This window comes from Carassius auratus, unplaced genomic scaffold, assembly GCF_003368295.1.
Source record: "Carassius auratus strain Wakin unplaced genomic scaffold, ASM336829v1 scaf_tig00002576, whole genome shotgun sequence".
Lineage (NCBI taxonomy): Eukaryota > Metazoa > Chordata > Actinopteri > Cypriniformes > Cyprinidae > Carassius > Carassius auratus.
This window is the reverse complement of record NW_020523459.1, coordinates 1,709,049-1,727,842: the sequence shown is the minus strand read 5'-3', so window position 1 is coordinate 1,727,842 and position 18,794 is coordinate 1,709,049. Positions and strand designations below refer to the sequence as shown.

Below are 18,794 nucleotides of genomic sequence, written 5' to 3'. Positions count from 1 at the left end.
TGGAGAAACAGGATTGTCTTTCATTTTAGAAACAGAAAAGATTAAAACAAAAGCAGAAAAAACTACATGACTATGAGGTTATTAAATAAAATTCCAGGGATGATGTACTGAATGATATCTTAAACTTTTATAGTAGTCAGACATTAAGTCCTACCGCTTCATCAAGTTTTTAGTGAGAATTAGTGATGATGCAAACACAACCAGTAACTGAGAACAGAACTGATGACATACAGACATGAGGAAGTGGGTTTAATATCTCAACCACAGACATAAATAGTCAAATATAATCTGTAAATTAAAGATTATAACAGCTCAACAGAACAAAAGAAATTATTCAGAACAATTTTGAAACAAAAATAACTGATAATACTGATTTCTAATAAAAAATACTCTGCATATGCCTACACATGAGAATACGGAGAGATGTACATGTCTCTCCCTCTACACAGAATATTACAGTACATTAAAGTGTATAAAAAATAAAGTTTGGTTTCTGTTTCATCTGCTTTGAAATTGTAAATTTGCATGGTTCTGATCTGTCTGAAATGTAAAGGTCCGCTCTCTTTTTCAGTGGCACATCCGTGATGTCATCTCTTTCTGTTAAGAGAAATAAACACTGCATCAGTATGACATAAACCATTACTTTGTTTTGAATAAAAACAACTTGGCTGCCTCTAAAATGATAATCATTTATTTTCTTTTTCATTTATGAAAGGAAATATTAATGATATAAAATGTGAAATAAATGCTGATCCTATTCCCTGTATTTATATATACACTTTACAGATGCAAAACTTTTGGAAACACTATGCAAACAGCCACAAGCTCCTGATGTCAGTAACAGGACCTGGGGTGACATCTGATGCCACGGAACCAATTCAACTGTGACTACTGAGATAATGAACTATAGATGAAGGGTTTTTCTGCACTAGGAGCTCAGACGCTCATTAAGAGCCTGTGAGAAAATGATAAAGAGGCTGGAATATCAAACCCGCTGACTCATCCTGTCCTAGTGTGACCCTACCAATTAGCAAAGCCATTATAAAATGGCCTTGTTAAATACCGATCATGACATGACGCATTAGCGCTTGTTTCTGTATCAGTCGCTCTTTGTTTCTCGCTATCTGCCTTCATTAGGTTATGGAAAATCACTCTTGATATGTTTCTAAATCCACACACACACATAGAGACACATGCACATATAAATACTATAGTTATAAAATAATAACAATGTTTTCCGTAGCTTTTACTGCACATATGTAATTTTTTTTTTTGCCTATTGCTATATTTAACACATACACTTACCAGAGGTTCCAGCTCTTTGTGGTCTATGAGGTTGAATTCAGTAACAAAGTTATAGAAATGTTTGTAACAGGTGTTCACGTGGGCCTCTGCTCCCATCTGGCTCACGCGGTCGAAATGGTGGATGTACACATGGACAAAGACTCGGAACAAACGAGACAAGATCTTCTTTGCAACCTGCATGAAGGTCTTAGGGAAGGGCGTACCTAAGAAAGAAACACCATATAAAAAAATGAATAACCTGCAAGTTTCAATGCGAAACCAGTCAAAAGAGTGAGAACAAAAACAATTTTGTTTTAATCATATGCAGGCACATGCACGCAGCCATTGTTTCCGCTATTATTTTGTGTAGTTTTTTCTATTTTCAGGCCTCGTATTTTAACAAACTCCTCCTACAGTTTTAATCGGATCATCTTCAGATTTGGATAGTGGAATCATAAGGCTTTTGCCATGCTAATTTTTTGTTAAAGGGTGTGTTCGTGATGGCCTGTTAAAGTCTGATGCTTTTCCACGCAAAAGGAAATGACTTGTTTTACACAAACTTAACTTTTGGCCCATTGCCAGTGAGTGATTTTCATTCTAGCGGTTCATCCAATAAGCAGTCCGAGGAAAGCTTTTGAGTTTTCTGGAGGCCCACCTACAATAAAAATCTAGTGGTCGCTAGTGGTTGGTCCATATACATAGTAAGGTTTCACAGAATAAAACCGAGCAAATAAAGTGTAATGATATAAATAAAAACTGTATTCTTCCACCAAACAATGTAGTTCCTCTGAAACAGTTGTGGTTTCAACAAAGTGGTTGCCGAGCAACACACAGAAGTAAACAAAGGTGTATGTTCATAGTGTAATTTACAACAGCTTCGAATGCGCCTCAACCAATCAGAATCAAGGACTGGAACTCTTCGTTTTATAAAAATGACTTTGACATATTCCTCCTATATTCACCACTTTAAATGAATATTGTCCACTGTTTGCTGTTTTCCTAAAGCCACTGGGTGGAAGTGGCCCCTGCTGTGAGGGACTTTCAGTACTGCTTGCAGCTATAATTTCTCATTGTGATTTTACATCCATATCAGGTCCTAACATTTGAAAGAACATCAAACTAGTTATTTGTAGATTAAAGGTAGAACTGAGATGACAAGCTGAGCCTGCTGATTTCACCATAGTAAACAAATGCCTCCTATCTCTGGATGGTAACGTTAGGCCTATGTCTTTTCTCATTCGCATGTCCTCACTTTATAAGTTGCTCATCTGAGGCACATGCTACAATATACATCGCAGAATCATATTTCCTCAGTGCGGTTTATTAATAGAGACCCGTGATCTGGCCTGGATGCAGACAACCGTGTCCTTATACATTGGATATTCTCAGGCCCCATTTGTTTACACTAGTGCGTTTTCGTTTTAAAACAGCGTTTTAGAGTTAAAATGATCTGCGTTATCAATGGCGTTTCAGAAATGATCTCTGTCTACACTACATAACTGAAAACGCATTTCACATGACCATTCATGCACACTGGGCAGGCGCTTAAAAGTGTAAATCAGAGGTCGGTTGCTAGTCACTGGCAGGTTCAAAAAAGAGCATGATTGCTATTCACGATACGGTAACACGGTAGTCAATGATATGCAGAGTTCACGTGGGTCGCCACACCAAAGTTTTGGAAAGTCTCTGTTTTGGTCCGTTTACACTAAAATGCAACCCAGGAGTTTTCAAACTAAAATGGGGTCAACAGCATTTTCAAAAGTCTCCATTTTCGAACGTGGAAGACACCGGAGTAGTGTAAACGATGGTATCTCTTTTCTCATCCACATGTCCTCACATCACAAGTTGCTCATCTCAGACACGTGCTGCGATGTGATGGATTATACATCGCAGAATCATATTTCCTCAGTGCGGATTATTAATAGAGTCCCATGATCTGGCCTGGATACAGACAACCATGTCCTTATACATGGCATATTCTGAGACTGTCTGATTGCATTCTAAGAACTGTTCCGTTTGCAGACTTGGTCTATTTGTATCCCAATGTAAATTGTATGTACCAAATTGATATGCAGCACAGATGTCCAATGACAGGTTGAGGATAATGAGATACAGCCTGGGAAGTCAAAAACTACACTTGACCACCCCAAAGTTGTCTGCATAATTTATTATCTCTATCTTGATTCATAGTTAATCTTAAATGATGCTGCAAATGGTCAACAGTAGGGTAACCAAACGTGGCATTTTCACGTCCTGGCCAGGATTTCTATAATGTCTAAAATATCCAGGATTTGGCTTTGGGTTCCTGTTTTCATACTTAATGAAGCTAATGATCGTTTGATCAATACAATGCATACATTGTACGTAGCCGACCAATCGTGGTGCATTAGAAGGTGGGATCCACAGAGCACGGTCAAAGCGATGCAAATACGTGTACATATCAACGTGTTTAACTCGAAGCAGCACTGAGCATACCATCAGGTACTGCGTCATACAACAATTGGTCTGAGCAGTGGAAACAAAGCCAAAGCGTGGATATTTTAGACAATATAGAAATCCTGGCCTGGACGTGTCCTGGGAAAATGGCACATTTGGTCACCCTAGTCAACCAATTACTTTTTATATGGTGACCTATATGATTTCTTTAAATGTCTGCATAGCACATTCTGATGACCTACAGAGGTTTAAGTTTGATGGACTAAATAGAGAACAAAAGGTCCAGTATTTGGACATTTAAGCCACACTTTTGATTACCTTTGAATGTCTGAATGTCACTGCATTGGAAAAGATGCAATGAAGTAGCATTCATTTTAAAGAATTATATGCCAGTTTGTTAGGTTTTAAATGATAAAACAATCGACATACTAAAAAAAAGACTGATTTTATACTGTATGTTCACTAAACTCCTTTGAATCAATTGGTTAAAAGTGCTCAAATAACTCCAAAAAGTTAGTTATGAGAAAAAAATCTTGGATAAAACTGGTATTTTGCTGTCTGACCAATATAATTAATTTATTTTAAGTCACTGCTAATTTCTTTTATTATACTCCTTACTACAGTCTTAAAAATGAAGTTGGGGCTGTTGAGGCAATGTAATAGAATAACCATTTTGGTTTTTACCAAAGAACCTTTCTGAAAGCAAACAAACTTAAACCCTACATCTACAGTGAAGTAAACTGTAATTTACAGTAAACTTGAAGGAAACTGTCAATAGTCTTGTATGAAAAGAAATTGGGTTTAAAACAACTTTACATATCCAACAATTTAAGGAAATTTTGGTGCAAAACATAATGTTTTGTTCGGGTCATTTGGTCCTTACCAACATTAGTGGGGAAGATGTGCTCATTGTTGATCTGGACCTCAATCCAGTCCATTAGCAGGCTCATGTATTTGGGTGCTGAGACAGCGGTGGGCTTCTTATACTTTTGTTCATCCTGCCAGCGGTACTCGTACTTAGGCCCGCCTGACATAACGGGGCAGGTCTGGTCTGTGCAGGAGTCGCTGATGGTGCCGTAGATGAGGTTGATGCGGTTAAAGAAGTCCACCACGTGAACGGCCACCCAATCATTGAGGTCTTCACCATGCGGCAGCTGCACCGCCTGCTTCAGGTCCAGGCCGGCATTCAGGGACGCCTGTGCTTTCTTGTGCAGCTCAAAGCGCTGCGTTCCAGGCTCAAACTTGCGCTTGGGCCGGAATGTCCTGTCCTTGTTGAAGACTTGTTTTAGGGCTGTGGACATGGTTGCTGGGGGACAGGGTTGTTGTGTAATGTGTCTAGAATGAGCCTTTTGATAGCAAGGATGCCTGAAATGAGAAATTAAAGGACGGATAAACAAGGACAATATTGTGTGGAGGCTTTTCAGTATCACCGATGGAGGAAGGACGGATGCTGAATGAGAAAAAGGGAAAGAAAATAAAACTAGGACAAACTTAGTCTCCTCCAGGGTTCCAAGTCCTTTTGAATAAGGGTTTGATTACATAAGACCAGAACATCATTTTACAAAATAGCACACACATTAAGAGCAGTTTCTAGCAAATATTTTATGTTTATATTATTTAGTGCTGAGCAAGACTAAACTAAAAGAAGATTTTATTCATTTCCATGACTTCTCCCGGACTTTCTCTAATATTTCCAGGTTTACAGATGGGAACCCTAGTAGACAAAACATTAAAAGAGTGCTTGAGAGTGTCAGATTTTCTTCTCGCTGTGACACTCAAATAACTTCATATTTTGGGACCCACATTTTTATTATTGCACAAGGATTTTCTCAAACTCAAGGATTAATTCCAATCGGCTGTGCCTCAAGATTAAGTGACAGAATGGCACAAGTAGCAAGAAACAGCATTTTGAGTATTTTAATTTTTAAGACTTTCTCAGTTTAACCAACTGAACAAACAATATATCATATCTGCACTTTAAAGAAAAGTCGGCCACTGAACAGGTTGTATACAGACTTAGCATATTTAGAATATTAGGGGAATTACTGAGTAATTTCCTGTTGGACATCATGGGTGGCATTTAATGGCCAGGGCAGGGGGATTCCACTAACTTCTATAATAGTTAAAGTATGTTTATTTATAACATATTTACAACATCTTTTTCAACAGTAGGCCTATGCATTTAAAATTAGAACTTTTAAATAATTGTAATACTTATTTTTAAGTTATATATATTTTTTAATTCACATATTTCTATATTGTAAACATGTAAATCTGTACATGTTTGTAAATAAATGAATGCCAGTAGCATACATCAAAAGTGAAATATGTTGCGCTCTTCTGTCTACACAGTAATTCCGTATGACGATGTCTTTTTAATGGCGTGACGAGGACACGAATATTCACACGAAATTAACTTTCATGAAAACACACAGGTGCGACAAAAAAAATAACCTCTGTAAAATCGACAACTGTATACCCAGAACGTACAAAATGACGATGTTTTTAAGCAAATGTTTACAGTGAAGTTGAAGCAAACTTACCGAGCGAGCGCCTTTCTTGTTCCGCTTTGATGTGAACCGCCTTTTTACACCGTCCTCTATTTTGTTCGGTATTCAAGATGGTGCTTGTTTATTATAATTACATTGTATTTGCAATTGTTATAGAGTTAAAAGGAACATCGCCTTCGTATTGTAACAATTATTAAGTCCACACTTTCTAAGGAAACCACAAGCCCCTCCCTGCTGAACAAAGTACACTTCCTCTATTGAAACATCAGTGGAGCCTCTCCAGTCCAATAGAGGAGAAGAGTGAACAAGAAGGAAGTGCATTTGTATGCACTATGGTTACACGCTAACATCAAAACATTTTATGCATCGGAGATCAATTTATTGGGGGCTGTGAAAAAAAAATTATGAGGGTTGGCTGGCAGACTTTTTACACAGGTTTATTTTTGAAAGGAAGTTTATAGACACATGCCTTGAACTTAAAACTTAAAGAACAGAAAATAAAAAATAAATAAAAATAAACTGCCATTTACCAGAAAAATGCTGTTTATGAAGTAAGTTTACGCAATCTATCATCATGCAGAATTTATAGGCTTGTCAGCTGAATTATAACATAAATAACAAAAATGTAAAATGTAATATAAATAAAATAATTGTTTTGGCTGATATAGTAATTTATAATAAATTTGACACTGAAAACAATTGTGACATCTTGTCTCAGTCTGACATTTATAAAAATAAACCTATTCTGAGAACAGTTTAACCTGTGTTAAATGTGTTTCAGTGTGGCTTTGGCTGTGGTCTTCTCTATATATTTGTATAATTATTAAACATATATAATTATGTTACTCTTTTTATGTTCAAGTGGAAAGTTTATGCATACGACAGACCCGTGCATCTGTTTAACATTAATTGTTTTATTCCATGTACAGGTTATTGCAAGTAAAAAAAAAAACCTTCAGAATGTGTCACAAAATATATTTTCATTCAAATATTTGCGAACATATATTGTTAAAAGGAATACTGAAAATTGCAGGAAACTTACAATCAAATTATTTAACAGAAAACAAGACCATGAGGTTTAAGTAATTCCTCTCATATTGAAAGTGTTAATGGGTGATAGAGAAAATACATCCGATGTCAATAACTGAAACACTTGCAGGAAGAAAAGCACTTCCTGGTATATTTAAATAGTAAATAGACACTGAACACAAATAGTATTATGAACACTGATAATAGCAGGCCAATAATTAAAAAAAAGGTGACTTGTATTGCTCGGTCAATAGTTTGATAGACATAATGCTAAAGATTCCGGATTTTCTGCCAGCACATTATCCATTAAGTTTGCAGACATTTCCTTTAACCCTGGAACACAACAAAATGCAATGCAATGCAAAAATTCTAAATACATGATAGATTTGCCCCATGATCACTTAGGGGGCTTTCCATTCTCTGTTTTCATGTAGTCTGGAATCTTCTTGGAAATGGAGTAATAGAAGTTTCTCATCTTCTCCTCTACTTTGACAAAACCTGGCCGTTCTTCATGCCTGAAGAAGACAGGAGTCAGATGTCAATCAGAGGTTATGTATATTACCTTGAGCCCCTCAATCCACATACAAGCAAACAGACAAGTATTATGAGTTTATAATGTCAATGTAAGAAACGTAATGGCATTAGATTTACTTGTATGTCCAGCACTCCTTCATCAGTTCATACATGGTCTCAGGACATCCAGCTGGGCAATCCATACGATTGCCACTTTCAATAAAACTCATTACCTCTGGACCTTTCATTTTCTGCATGAGGAAAACAAACGGATGAAAAGTCACACAAGCAACTTATTGAAGTTGGTTTTAAGTACTGTTACAGCGTAAATATTTACCTTATAAGGCTTTCCTCCGTAGGAGAAGGCCTCCCACATCGTAACACCAAAGCTCCAAACATCACTTTTGCTGGAGAACTTATGAAATTGAATGCACTCTGGTGCGTACCACTTCAGAGGCCATCTACCTCCTGTACGGGCCTAAACACATACAAAACCACAATGCAGTGTTTACCATTAAATTACACAGATGCACAATGCAATAAATTATATTAATTAGAATGTAATTGTGGTAAAAGTGTGTTTCTCTCACAGTACACCTGAGAGCAGCCCACCTTGTAATAGTTGTTGTCTGCACCCAGTGCCTTGGAGAGGCCGAAGTCACTGATCTTGGCATATTGCTGGTTGACTAATAGTACATTACGGGCTGCCAGGTCTCTGTGCACAAAGTTCTTTCCTTCTAAGTACTTCATCCCCAGTGAGACCTGATGCATTAACGTCACAATGTTGTCCATAGTGACCTCGTCCCTGAAAGGAGCAATACTGATCAACTTGGGAATTTTCTAATTTAGTCAGAACAATGTTTTAAATGATGAATCTATTTAAAATTTGCTTAGAAATGATAGATTTCACACTGACTTTAACACAAGTTGGAACAGAAATCACTATTAAATCACTATTATCACAGCTAAAGTGTCACAAAAAATATATTTTATAGAGTATATATAGACTGTTAAACATATTCTAGTATACAATATAGACCAAATGTAGAAACACATTTATATATTATTGATAACACAAATAAAAGATTAAGTTCTAAATATTTTTATTCTGATATGCTCACTTCTTGCCAGAGAGAAACTTGTTGAGTGGGCCAGCGGAGGCCATTTCCATCACCAACATGAGCGCTTCAGCTTCACAGAGTCCAATCATGCGCACAATGAACGGATCACTCAGCTGATGCATAATATGGGCCTCTCGCATCATTTCATCCTTTATTGATTTTTCATTACCTTCCTTCAAAACTTTAATTGCCACATCAATCTGTTTGCTACACAAGAGAAAGAAACACGTGCTTAAGATGTAGAAGTATTTCATTTAAGGAAAATGTTACAACACAAATTCTTCCACTCTTTGCAGTCACCTTTCCATTTTGAATACACCTTTCTTCACACAGCCAAAGTTGCCCGAACCAAGCTCCACCTCGTCGATCATGAGCTTGTCTCTTTTGATGAATAGTGACTTCTTCTTGCATTCATTTGGATCATCGTAAGGACTGATGAATGCATCATGATCCATAGGCAAAGATGGACGTGCACACTTGGGCACTGGGGAACATCACAGCAGATGTTAGATACATGTTTTTAGTGTGCTGATCAACTTTTGAAAGTGAAAACTTTTGTAAAATATTTAAAACATTCAGTTTTTTTATTGCTAACAAGTAACACATTTTTTTGTTGTTGCTGTAGTGCGTATGTAGCAACGTGTTAGCAACATAGCTAATGCTAACCACAGGCTTATTTTACTCATAGAAAGTTAGAAATAGAAATTCCAGCAGAAACAAGTGGTTAATGCAAATTCTCTTCTTCAGGACTACAAACTGCACGGCTCTATGGTAAAGCCAAGCCATTAATTTTTGTTGTTCTTTGTGCAAAACCAGTGGTTTCTCAATACTCAGAGTTTAGTAATAGCCAAAACTTGATGCATTTATAACGTAAACAGCACAGAGACTGAGGCGTGGACTGTTTAAAAAAAAAAAACATATTTCAAGCACACATACAATTCTAGGCTTATTTTTATTTTATTTTCTCACTGCTGTTAGATGGTTTCAACTTTATAATGTTGTACCGATATAAACTTACCCATAGGCGGCGGTGTGTATCCATTATTTCCAGGCTTCCTCTGAAACACAAATAGAGAGCCCTACGATTAACCACACACATAATATTATTAAATGTCTTTAAAAAATAGATGTGTTCTGTCATCCAGACTTACCGGACCAGTCGTAAGAGCTAAAATTGAAGAAAAGAAACGAGAAGAAAAATATGATCTTAAGACATTTTCACTCACAAATATTAATTTTAATGTATTCATACCATGTAAATCCCCAAGTCTGATTGTTCATATTTGTATACAGAAATGTGTGGTTTTGGTGAAGATATATAACTTTTACATAAAATGTTTTTAACATTAAAGTTTATACCTGAAACTGCATTACTTTGGTTGATACACTGTTCTCTCAGTACAGTCACAAGACCATCAGGCTTCATCTTTAAATATTCAACCAGCTGCCCTCCAGAGGAATATCATTATTACAAAAAAACATCAATGACAACTACAAAAATAAAAAAGTCTTTATATATGCAGACATAATTTCTGATATTACTGTTGTATTATCTATTGGATGTTTTTGTTTGCTCTGCAAGCTGTTATACTAAAACACATTTTCAATATTTTGAAACAACTTAATATGCACATTTATTGTGCAATACTTTAAATGATTTAAATTATATATTGATTTACTTTTTGTGGTGCCAAACTCCACAGTATGCACAAATAAAATAATTATATTATATAACCTTCACAAAACATAAATCCTAAATATCTATATCATAGGCATACTCTTTTCTTGTCATACTCTTTATGGAACTAAATATAATGAATTAAAATACATAAATGTTAAATTTCATATTGCAAAAGCTATTACATTCTAGCGACATTCTGTGAGAGGGGTATTTTTATCCTTCAGTCTTTTTTTAGTCTTACATAAAGCATTTTCAAGAATATAAGATGACAGGTAAAGCATACCTGCCACACGGTGTCAAATTTAGTTCCCTCTGGCATTGCGTATTTCCCTGATTTGTCGTGTAAAATCTGATAATGGTATACTGTTTTTCCGTATGTCACTGACAGCGCGAATGTTCCAAATTCTTCTCTCTCTCGGACTCTGGAAAACAAAACAGGTCAGATATTTGTTCATGTGCTTTCTGAGTTATTGAAGTAACAAGTACTGTATGTAATATTGACCAATCATGCTGTGTGTCTTTTTGAATTGCATATTATTTTTATGATGCAGACAAAGCTACTGAGGGAATGTAGGTGAGCAAATATCGCATCTACAGCTAACATAATTTTTTGTAATCATCCGATTTGCATTTATTTTACTCATTACATCACACAAGACCCAATTTTATCTCTGATACAAACAATATGTTAATAAGATTTGCCTCTAAAAGCAGCCCAAGTATCATCGTGACTTTCCACCCTAACGCTGCAGGAAAAATTTAGACTGATGATTTCTCAAGCTCTTCACTCACAGGAACTTTCCATCCGGCTGAGATCCTGAATACAGTCGTCTCTCACTCTCCTGGCGAGGGATCTTGCCATGGAACCAGGGCATTTTCTCATGCGCTGTGGTGGCAATCAGTTTCTCTAGCTGTGGGGCCTGGCTAATGACGGCTTGTTCCATGGCCTCCCCCTAAAAAAAGAACATAATATCCTATTTTCGGGGTCTCTCATGAAAAATTATCAAACATTTCCTTACCATTGAAGACTGACAATAAAAATTTTTTTTATTTTCATATATTTTTTTTTTTCATAATTAATGCATAAAATATGTTAAATACATTTAAATAAGAGGAATAGGCCATGACGAGATCATTTACAGGAAAAAGACTTTAATGTGTACGTAAGACAATTTTTAATTAAAATTAAAAATTAAAAAATTAGTTAAAAATTAAAAGCATGTATTCTAAAAAATGACTTGTAAATGAAAGAATGTTTGTTACACTTTTCATTGTTAAAGTTCAAGAATTTAAATATTTCCATTTAAACTATAACTATATGGATAGCCCACCTAAAAAAGAAAAAAAAGTCATAATCTACTCAAAATCAGGAGTTCTTCTTTATTCATCATATTATATTTTCAGAAATGTCTTTTTGGTCCATAAATTGGAAGTCAATGTTAACCAAAATTATTATGGTATTAGTATGGTAAATAATAGTAAATGGTTCTAATTTTTGGATGTCCTATCCCTTTAATGCACATATAAAACTATATAATTTGCATAGATCAGAACATTTTTCAGGTTTAGATCACTATAAAATGTTTTTTTCATTTACATTTAGTCTTTTAGCAGATGCTTTTATCCAAATGGTTTTATTTTGCTTAAAACAGGCAAAACTGCAGTTATTAGGTTGGCAAAAAGTGATATGGAACCGTAGCATGGTCATCAAACCTACAATTATTTCATAGCCATGCAGTTACCTAATATTAATCAACACCTTGCTTGTCAATCAGAATCAAACCCTGTTTTGAACCTCTTACCTCCAGGTTCCAAGTGTGACGCACATATTCCCTGAGCATATTTTCCCTCAGGCTGTCAAAGACGCCCGTCTTGATTGGTGTGTCAGCCGTTCGCAGGCAGGGTTTTCTCAAGGTGCACACGAGCCCGTCGGGGTCTTTGCTGTAGTACTCACAGAGCTCAGCAGGTCCGCAGTGAGGCTTCCCACCTGCGATGCAGAATGTGCCATTAAGTTGTTTTTCAACCGAGTAATGGTAGAACTCCAGGTTCCAAACCAAAGACAGGACGTAGCCCCCCAAGCTGCGGAGGCATTGGCGCAGGAGGAAGAGGCCGTCTCCCATGCCGGCCAGCTTCAGGTTATCCTCGGCCTCCGAGCGGCTGATGCTGCCATAGAAGAACGGGAGGTCTGCGGCAGGGTCTGCCATGATGGAGGCAACAAGGGGGTTGAAGAGTCTCTCTAGATCTAGAAAATGATGTTTGAGAGAAAAACAGAGAGAGTGAGAGAGATTGAAGTGACTGATAACTTTTAACTAAATGTGGCAAACTGTAGTGAGCATGTGTTTCTGCTGATGTGGGATGTGGGAGTATTTTTTTTCACATCTGAAAGCATCTCTCCCACTTTTTCTTAGTTTTCCTCTTTTTTTGTATCCTCAACAAAGACATTTTTTGTTTTTAATGGCCCTATTTAATAAAAAAAATGGTATGTAGAGGTATATAGTGTTAAAAAGACAACATGTAAAGCTGGTGTGGTTGGAGCTTTAGTGCTGTGCAGCCGGCAAAGTCTCGCACTCGGATCGATTCACCACAACAGGAAATTCAGCCATATCCTTCCCCTCCCCCGCCACCTCTTAAATGACAACCCTCCACCCTGCGCAGGTGCCGATGCTTCAAGAATGTTCCTAAGCTCATCAACAGACACATGCTTTGCTGAAATGCATCTCTGGGACTAGAAGAAAATGAAGAAGATGAATAAAAATTCTGTAATCTTGTAGATGCCAATAAGGCAAAGATGAAAAAAAAAAAACATCTGTAAGGGACTTCCTTATGTAGTTATGACCATTTTCCAGTGACTGAATGCTAATGCTGTGTAGGAGAGTATGAGGTCAATAATGAAACATAAGCATGTTTTCACCAGAAAGCAAAAACTGCACGTAAAACACCTCAAAATGCCTCACACTTCAGATTCCATTGTTTTATGCAAATGATCCGACGGTGACTTCTAGACAGAATGGCACATGTCCTGAGGTGGCAACACATGGACTGAGAACCAATGGAAGACACAGGCAGCTGTGATTTAAACCACAGCTTCCTGGACACAGAGCTGCCCACACTAACAGGGATGACAACGGTTGAAAACACAGAGAAAGACCCACAGCCACACATATACACAACCTTGTCTTAAACCACCACAGGCCACAGCAAAGGTCTGGGGGACAGTGCATTATCTGAGGGGAAACGTGAGACTCATGAGGCAATTTGATCCTTTCCATTTTACATTTGGAACTTAATGTAAGTGTGATGTTGCACTTTTTTTTACTATTATTATTTGTTACCCCTGAATATAGCACAACACGAAGGATTTATCAAGAAATAATTTAATAAATGATAAGTTATTAGAAAACTGATGCTTTGATTGTACTTTTTTTAATAATATAAATAGCACATTAACACACACACACATAAATTTATAGTCATATGAGTGTGTGTGTGTGTGTGTGTGTGTATGAAGAGTTCATGTGCTGTCTGAATTTTTTTTCAAAATTTTTTATTTTTATCAGGGTCTTATGTTTAGGTTCAGTCGTTTCACTTTTTACTTAATTGGCAAAGTATAGATCCTTTTCTATGCCATTAAAGTGAAATAACATAAATATAGGAGAACCAAATTTCAGATGGCAATTAGAGGCTTTTTTTTGCATCTGAACACTTCATATATATAACCCAATTTAGCATAGAAATGTAAGCAATTTACATAATTAAAATAATGCAAATTGCTGCAATTTAGCATATATATAGATATTGTAAAATAATTTATATGTGTGTGTGTGTGTGTGTGTGTGTGTGTGTGTATGTACTTATATATGTGTATATATAACATTTATATTCAGCTTCAGTCTTCTCCCCTAGGGAGTATAACCAGTTCTGAGAATGGATAGATGGATATTATTTAAATATATATATATATATATATATATATATACATATATTATAACTTAATTTTGGGGAAGTAGAGGCAGTACTTATGTCAACTAGTTCAAATTTGTATTTTCAGTGGTCAAAGATGTGTCTTCAAGATAGATTTATCAATGTTATGCGAAAAGTGAAATGGTATTTAATAATTTGTTTGTCTAAACATTATTTTCCGGTGTGAAAGATGGGTGACGAAATTGCGGCCGAGCCTCATCGAAACATCTTCTCTTCCGTATTAGGGGTAATTTTATCATTGTGAGCAAAATGTCTCATGCGTTCAGAAGCAAGCAACCATCTGAGATGGGGGTTCACTGTCTATTTAATCTATAAAAGGAGCTTTGAAATTGAGCATCTTTGAAAACTATTCAAGACATAAATAAGATCAAGGCCTTGAGGCATACGCTCATTTTTAAGGTTGTTTAGAAGTATATGGACATTTTGGAGATGAATTTCAAGCTAAGAAATCTGAGTTGGTACAGCTCATTTGTATGAGTTCACTAAAATGCCCCAATAGTGGTTTCATAATTTTTTTTTTTTTTTTTTGTACAGATTTTCTCAACTCAAGAATCTGTTCTATGCTACTTAATGATACCTAAACTATTCATAGTGTTTATGTCCATAGATCCAAACTCAGCTGTCTTGAATGGAAACTAGCTCTGTTCAAACAGGCAAAGTAGCCTACGACGGAAACAAATACCTTCTTTTTCCCATACATAAAAGGCTATTTGACCCCTGCCCTTTTCGTGACTACTCACTTAGTTTTTTTCTATCGCTCTTTTTCTTGTCCAACTTTTCATGATTTTGTGCCCATATTTAGATGGTCTCAAAGGACCACTGAAATTTCACGGGCATTTGAGCAGTGAAACTGTCTGGATTCTTGAACCGAAACCTTTGAGTTACTTGTGATTCAGTGTACCACAAAATAATGAATTCTGGTACACATTCATTTCAAAGAAGCAGAATTAATAGAAGTGTCACCTGTTTTATGAGATAAGTTGAGCAAAATGATTTAAGTAATGGGACTCACAATGTGTTTTTAACTGTTGATCTTTAAAAATTCTTTACCTACTAATTTGAAATTAAAATTGTGTGCTGTAATTAAAAATTATAATTGCATATTTAGTTCAAACCAGTTAACAGCATCTGAAACTTTTCAGATCTTCTGCACCTGTTCTACAGTTCAATACATATTTTATCTTCGTCTCTGAAGCCACAGATGAATTTTGTGCTACTCTGCGGTCCTAGTGATGCTATTTTATATTTGCAGAGACACATTAACTTTCCGATTGCATATACTATATACTTTTCATACACATTTGCAAAATAAAACGAACGTAAAAAGTATAAACTGTCCAAATGCATAATTTATTTATGCATAAATTACAAGCTTGCAGCCATAAAGGCAATGAAAATCCCTTTAAACAATCATTTATGATTATAATTCACCCTGGGAAAAAGATACCAGCATTAGCAGTGCTTTATCGTTAACATTTATTTAAATAAATGTAGACTACGCAACAAGATAAGATTGAAAATTGCACCCTTGACTTTCCGTGTTATGAACTTTCTTAACAACATGCAACATCTGCTCAGACAGCCTTCAAAAGTGTTGCTTAACATGCATACATATATGCCAACAAGATGTTTCAAATTAGCTTGATATCTACAATCTCAATTTAATGTAATGGTTATGTGTCTGTATGGTATTTGACCCCTGAACATATCTCTCCTCCATTGCACGTTACATGCCTGATATTTTGATCGACCATGAAAAGTTGTGAATTTGCCCCGGTACAAGATAAGAACAGATGGTTCTTGGCAGCCAGAGTCAAAAAAAGCCAGAATAATCTAATTAAAAACTCACCGTGGCCTGTAGCTGAAATCCAGGAAGAGAGAGATAGAAAGAAAGAGAGAGAGAGAGTGAAAAAAAAGAGTGGAGACACGGATGTTCTGGTGAAGGAGTTATAACAAATGTATTTAGTTTGCTGAAGTGATGATGCTCTCTGATCTGGCTTGTACGCTAGATGGCTTTATGCTTGCCAAGTTTGTGTGTGTGTGTGTGTGTGTGTGTGTGAGCTTAAAAGAAAACGCGTGCACTTATGTGTGAATATGGGTCTCGTGTGTTTCTATGCAAACAGGTGAACTGTGTGGGCTGCTCAAATCACTCATATTTGCATTCCCTTCGTGGCTTCTTCTACAGAAACTGTAACTTACTTTCTCACCCATGTCTTGGGATGTAACTGCTGAGTGCTTTGAAAAGCTGTGACTAATGCTTAAAACAGTTAGAAGAAATTGGTTCATACATTTTGCATTCAATTGCTTTAGGGACCCGTTAAAGCATTTGAGAGATATATTTGGAGCAGTGCACAGTGAAAACTCTCTTGAACAAATATCATTAAATGGTTTTATCATCGCACAAAATCTTGAAATTGGAAAACATCAAAGCCAGGGTCAGAACTTAATTTACCTCATGCTCTGTTGAGTTTGTTTTAATGTATTTATGTTTGGGTCCCCGAAGACCCCTAATGTCTTAAGTGTATAATAATTAATAATAACAATAATATTAATAATGATTATTTTCTCTAATTGGACCTAATAAGAACATTTGACTGATTTTAAATGATGAGGTTTTAATTCTTTTTTTTTAAGTAGACAAACTTTTTCTTTTTCTTTTTTAAAGAAATGTTACTGTTGTGTAATATACAATGTAAAACATGTTTTTCTAAGTTGTAAATAAAACAAATATTATTGGAATATATGGAGTATGTCCTAGGCTATGTTGATATACTTTGCATTTATTGATGTTTTTACTTGGAGTCTTGGAGACCTAAAACAGAACCATTTAAAAAAATTTAACAAGTTAAAATTGTGTTTATAATAAGTTCTCAAAAGATTAAGAAAAGTCATGAAGTTCAACGTTCAACTTCAATGTTTTTTTTTTTTTTTTTTTTTTTTTACATAAAAAGAGCCTCTCTTAGACCCAAACCCGACAAGAACTTTTTATTTCACGCCTGTTCTTCATTTCTATTTGAAGGTAAAGGAGTCACGTTTTCCTCTGAGGGTTCATAACTGTTGACGACAGCGCATCCGGCTCTGTTGAGTGGGGGGGGGGGGGGGTCTATCCGATATCCAACAGGTGATCGAGGCGGCCTCTGAGCGCGAGCTGATCAAAGCTAATGTAACGGTGCGACGCACAGAGCGCGATTGTTCTTCGCGGTGACTCCTCCCTGCGTTCAGAGTTTGTCTTCCTGCAAAATGAGCGCTGTGCAGAAAGCGCTACAGCATGGGGGCGTCCGATTCATTTTGCAGAATCGATTCGCTCGGACGGTTCGTTTTAAATTAAGCTTTCAAAAAAGATTCGAACTGTTCCAGTCGTTAGCTTTTTACGTTTATTCGGAAAATCTCGGTTGTGTTCGAAAGTTGTAGCGATATTCTAAAAGATTTGCGTCAAATGCTGTGTTTTTTTTTTAATTGAGAGCGATTAGTGTTGTAACAGTATTAGTTTACAACTGAGCCACACAGAGAAATTAGATTTCTCCTGACGTTCCTCCTGAGCCATGAGAGTAAAAAAGGTATACCTCATTTGTTTAAAATATAAATAATTTATAGGACAAAAACATTCTCAGGCACCCTGTTCATTATTGGATCATAATTTATACTAATGAATATTAAATAAATAATTAATATGAATTAATATGCTAATACATATTCCTGGAACTGGTATTAAACAAATCAGCAGGTTTTCTTCTTTAATTGGATTTATACACTGTCATTACCAGAGCCGTTAAAAAACAATGTCAGCTCGACATGTTTCATGTGCTTTAAAGTTCTTAACTCAAATTCTCTCCAACGATGAAAAGTTTTACCGATATTAAATTTTTAACATTTTACTGCTACATAGCCTACGACTGTCACAGATAGTACTATCTCAAGATAGTTAGGCTATTCCCGTTATATTTTTATTATTATTTGTATTTACTTATTTCTGCTCATTTTTCCATAAAATGCTTGCTGCTCTTTAAATATAGCCAATTATTTCCAACTGGTTACAGTTAACGTTTGTCCTGATTTTGTCGCTTTTATTTAAACTGTTCAAAATCAAGTGGGTTGGGAATAATGAAGAATAATAGCCTAATTATGTTGAAGTAAATTTGATCTCTTAATCAATCAACAGTGTGAGACACGTCTAACTTAACCCGCGTGAATCGGCTCAATTGAATCCCTAAAAAGAACCTGTTCAAAAGAACGACTCGG

At 36.0% G+C, this 18,794-nt stretch overlaps 2 protein-coding genes across 3 annotated transcripts; both read right to left on the bottom strand.

Annotated features, from left to right (window-relative positions):
* On the bottom strand, positions 1 to 6,490 carry LOC113069919 (MOB kinase activator 3A). 2 transcript variants are annotated; one of them, XM_026243040.1, is made up of 4 exons: positions 6,264 to 6,490; positions 4,604 to 5,170; positions 1,306 to 1,508; positions 1 to 597 (listed from the first exon to the last, which is right to left on the bottom strand). In XM_026243040.1, exons 2-4 carry the CDS (start codon positions 5,019 to 5,021, stop codon positions 568 to 570), a joined length of 651 nt encoding a protein of 216 aa, XP_026098825.1. In that variant the 5' UTR covers positions 5,022 to 5,170; positions 6,264 to 6,490; the 3' UTR covers positions 1 to 567. The 2 variants fall into 2 exon arrangements, with proteins under 2 accessions (XP_026098825.1, XP_026098824.1); XM_026243039.1 differs by having other exon boundaries at positions 4,604 to 5,085.
* Positions 6,491 to 7,136: 646 nt separating this feature from the next.
* On the bottom strand, positions 7,137 to 16,629 carry LOC113069918 (tyrosine-protein kinase ZAP-70). Its single transcript, XM_026243037.1, has 13 exons — positions 16,405 to 16,629; positions 12,377 to 12,816; positions 11,367 to 11,527; positions 10,858 to 10,996; positions 10,253 to 10,337; positions 10,045 to 10,061; positions 9,912 to 9,951; positions 9,194 to 9,377; positions 8,894 to 9,100; positions 8,385 to 8,577; positions 8,110 to 8,250; positions 7,911 to 8,023; positions 7,137 to 7,774 (listed from the first exon to the last, which is right to left on the bottom strand). Exons 2-13 carry the CDS (start codon positions 12,776 to 12,778, stop codon positions 7,657 to 7,659), a joined length of 1,800 nt encoding a protein of 599 aa, XP_026098822.1. The 5' UTR covers positions 12,779 to 12,816; positions 16,405 to 16,629; the 3' UTR covers positions 7,137 to 7,656.
* Between the last annotated feature and the right edge of the window lie 2,165 nt (positions 16,630 to 18,794).

Coding starts and splice junctions, on each gene's coding strand:
- LOC113069918 (XM_026243037.1), bottom strand. CDS start 12,778: ATGGCAGACCCTGCCGCAGACCTCCCGTTCTTCTATGGCAGCATCAGC. Junction 8,251..8,384: donor CAGACAACAACTATTACAAG/GTGGGCTGCTCT, acceptor GTATGTGTTTAG/GCCCGTACAGGAGGTAGATG. Junction 8,024..8,109: donor ACGGAGGAAAGCCTTATAAG/GTAAATATTTAC, acceptor TTCCTCATGCAG/AAAATGAAAGGTCCAGAGGT.
- LOC113069919 (XM_026243040.1), bottom strand. CDS start 5,021: ATGTCCACAGCCCTAAAACAAGTCTTCAACAAGGACAGGACATTCCGG. Junction 1,509..4,603: donor CATCTTCCCCACTAATGTTG/GTAAGGACCAAA, acceptor TTTCTTTCTTAG/GTACGCCCTTCCCTAAGACC. Junction 598..1,305: donor ACAAAGAGCTGGAACCTCTG/GTAAGTGTATGT, acceptor TTCTCTTAACAG/AAAGAGATGACATCACGGAT.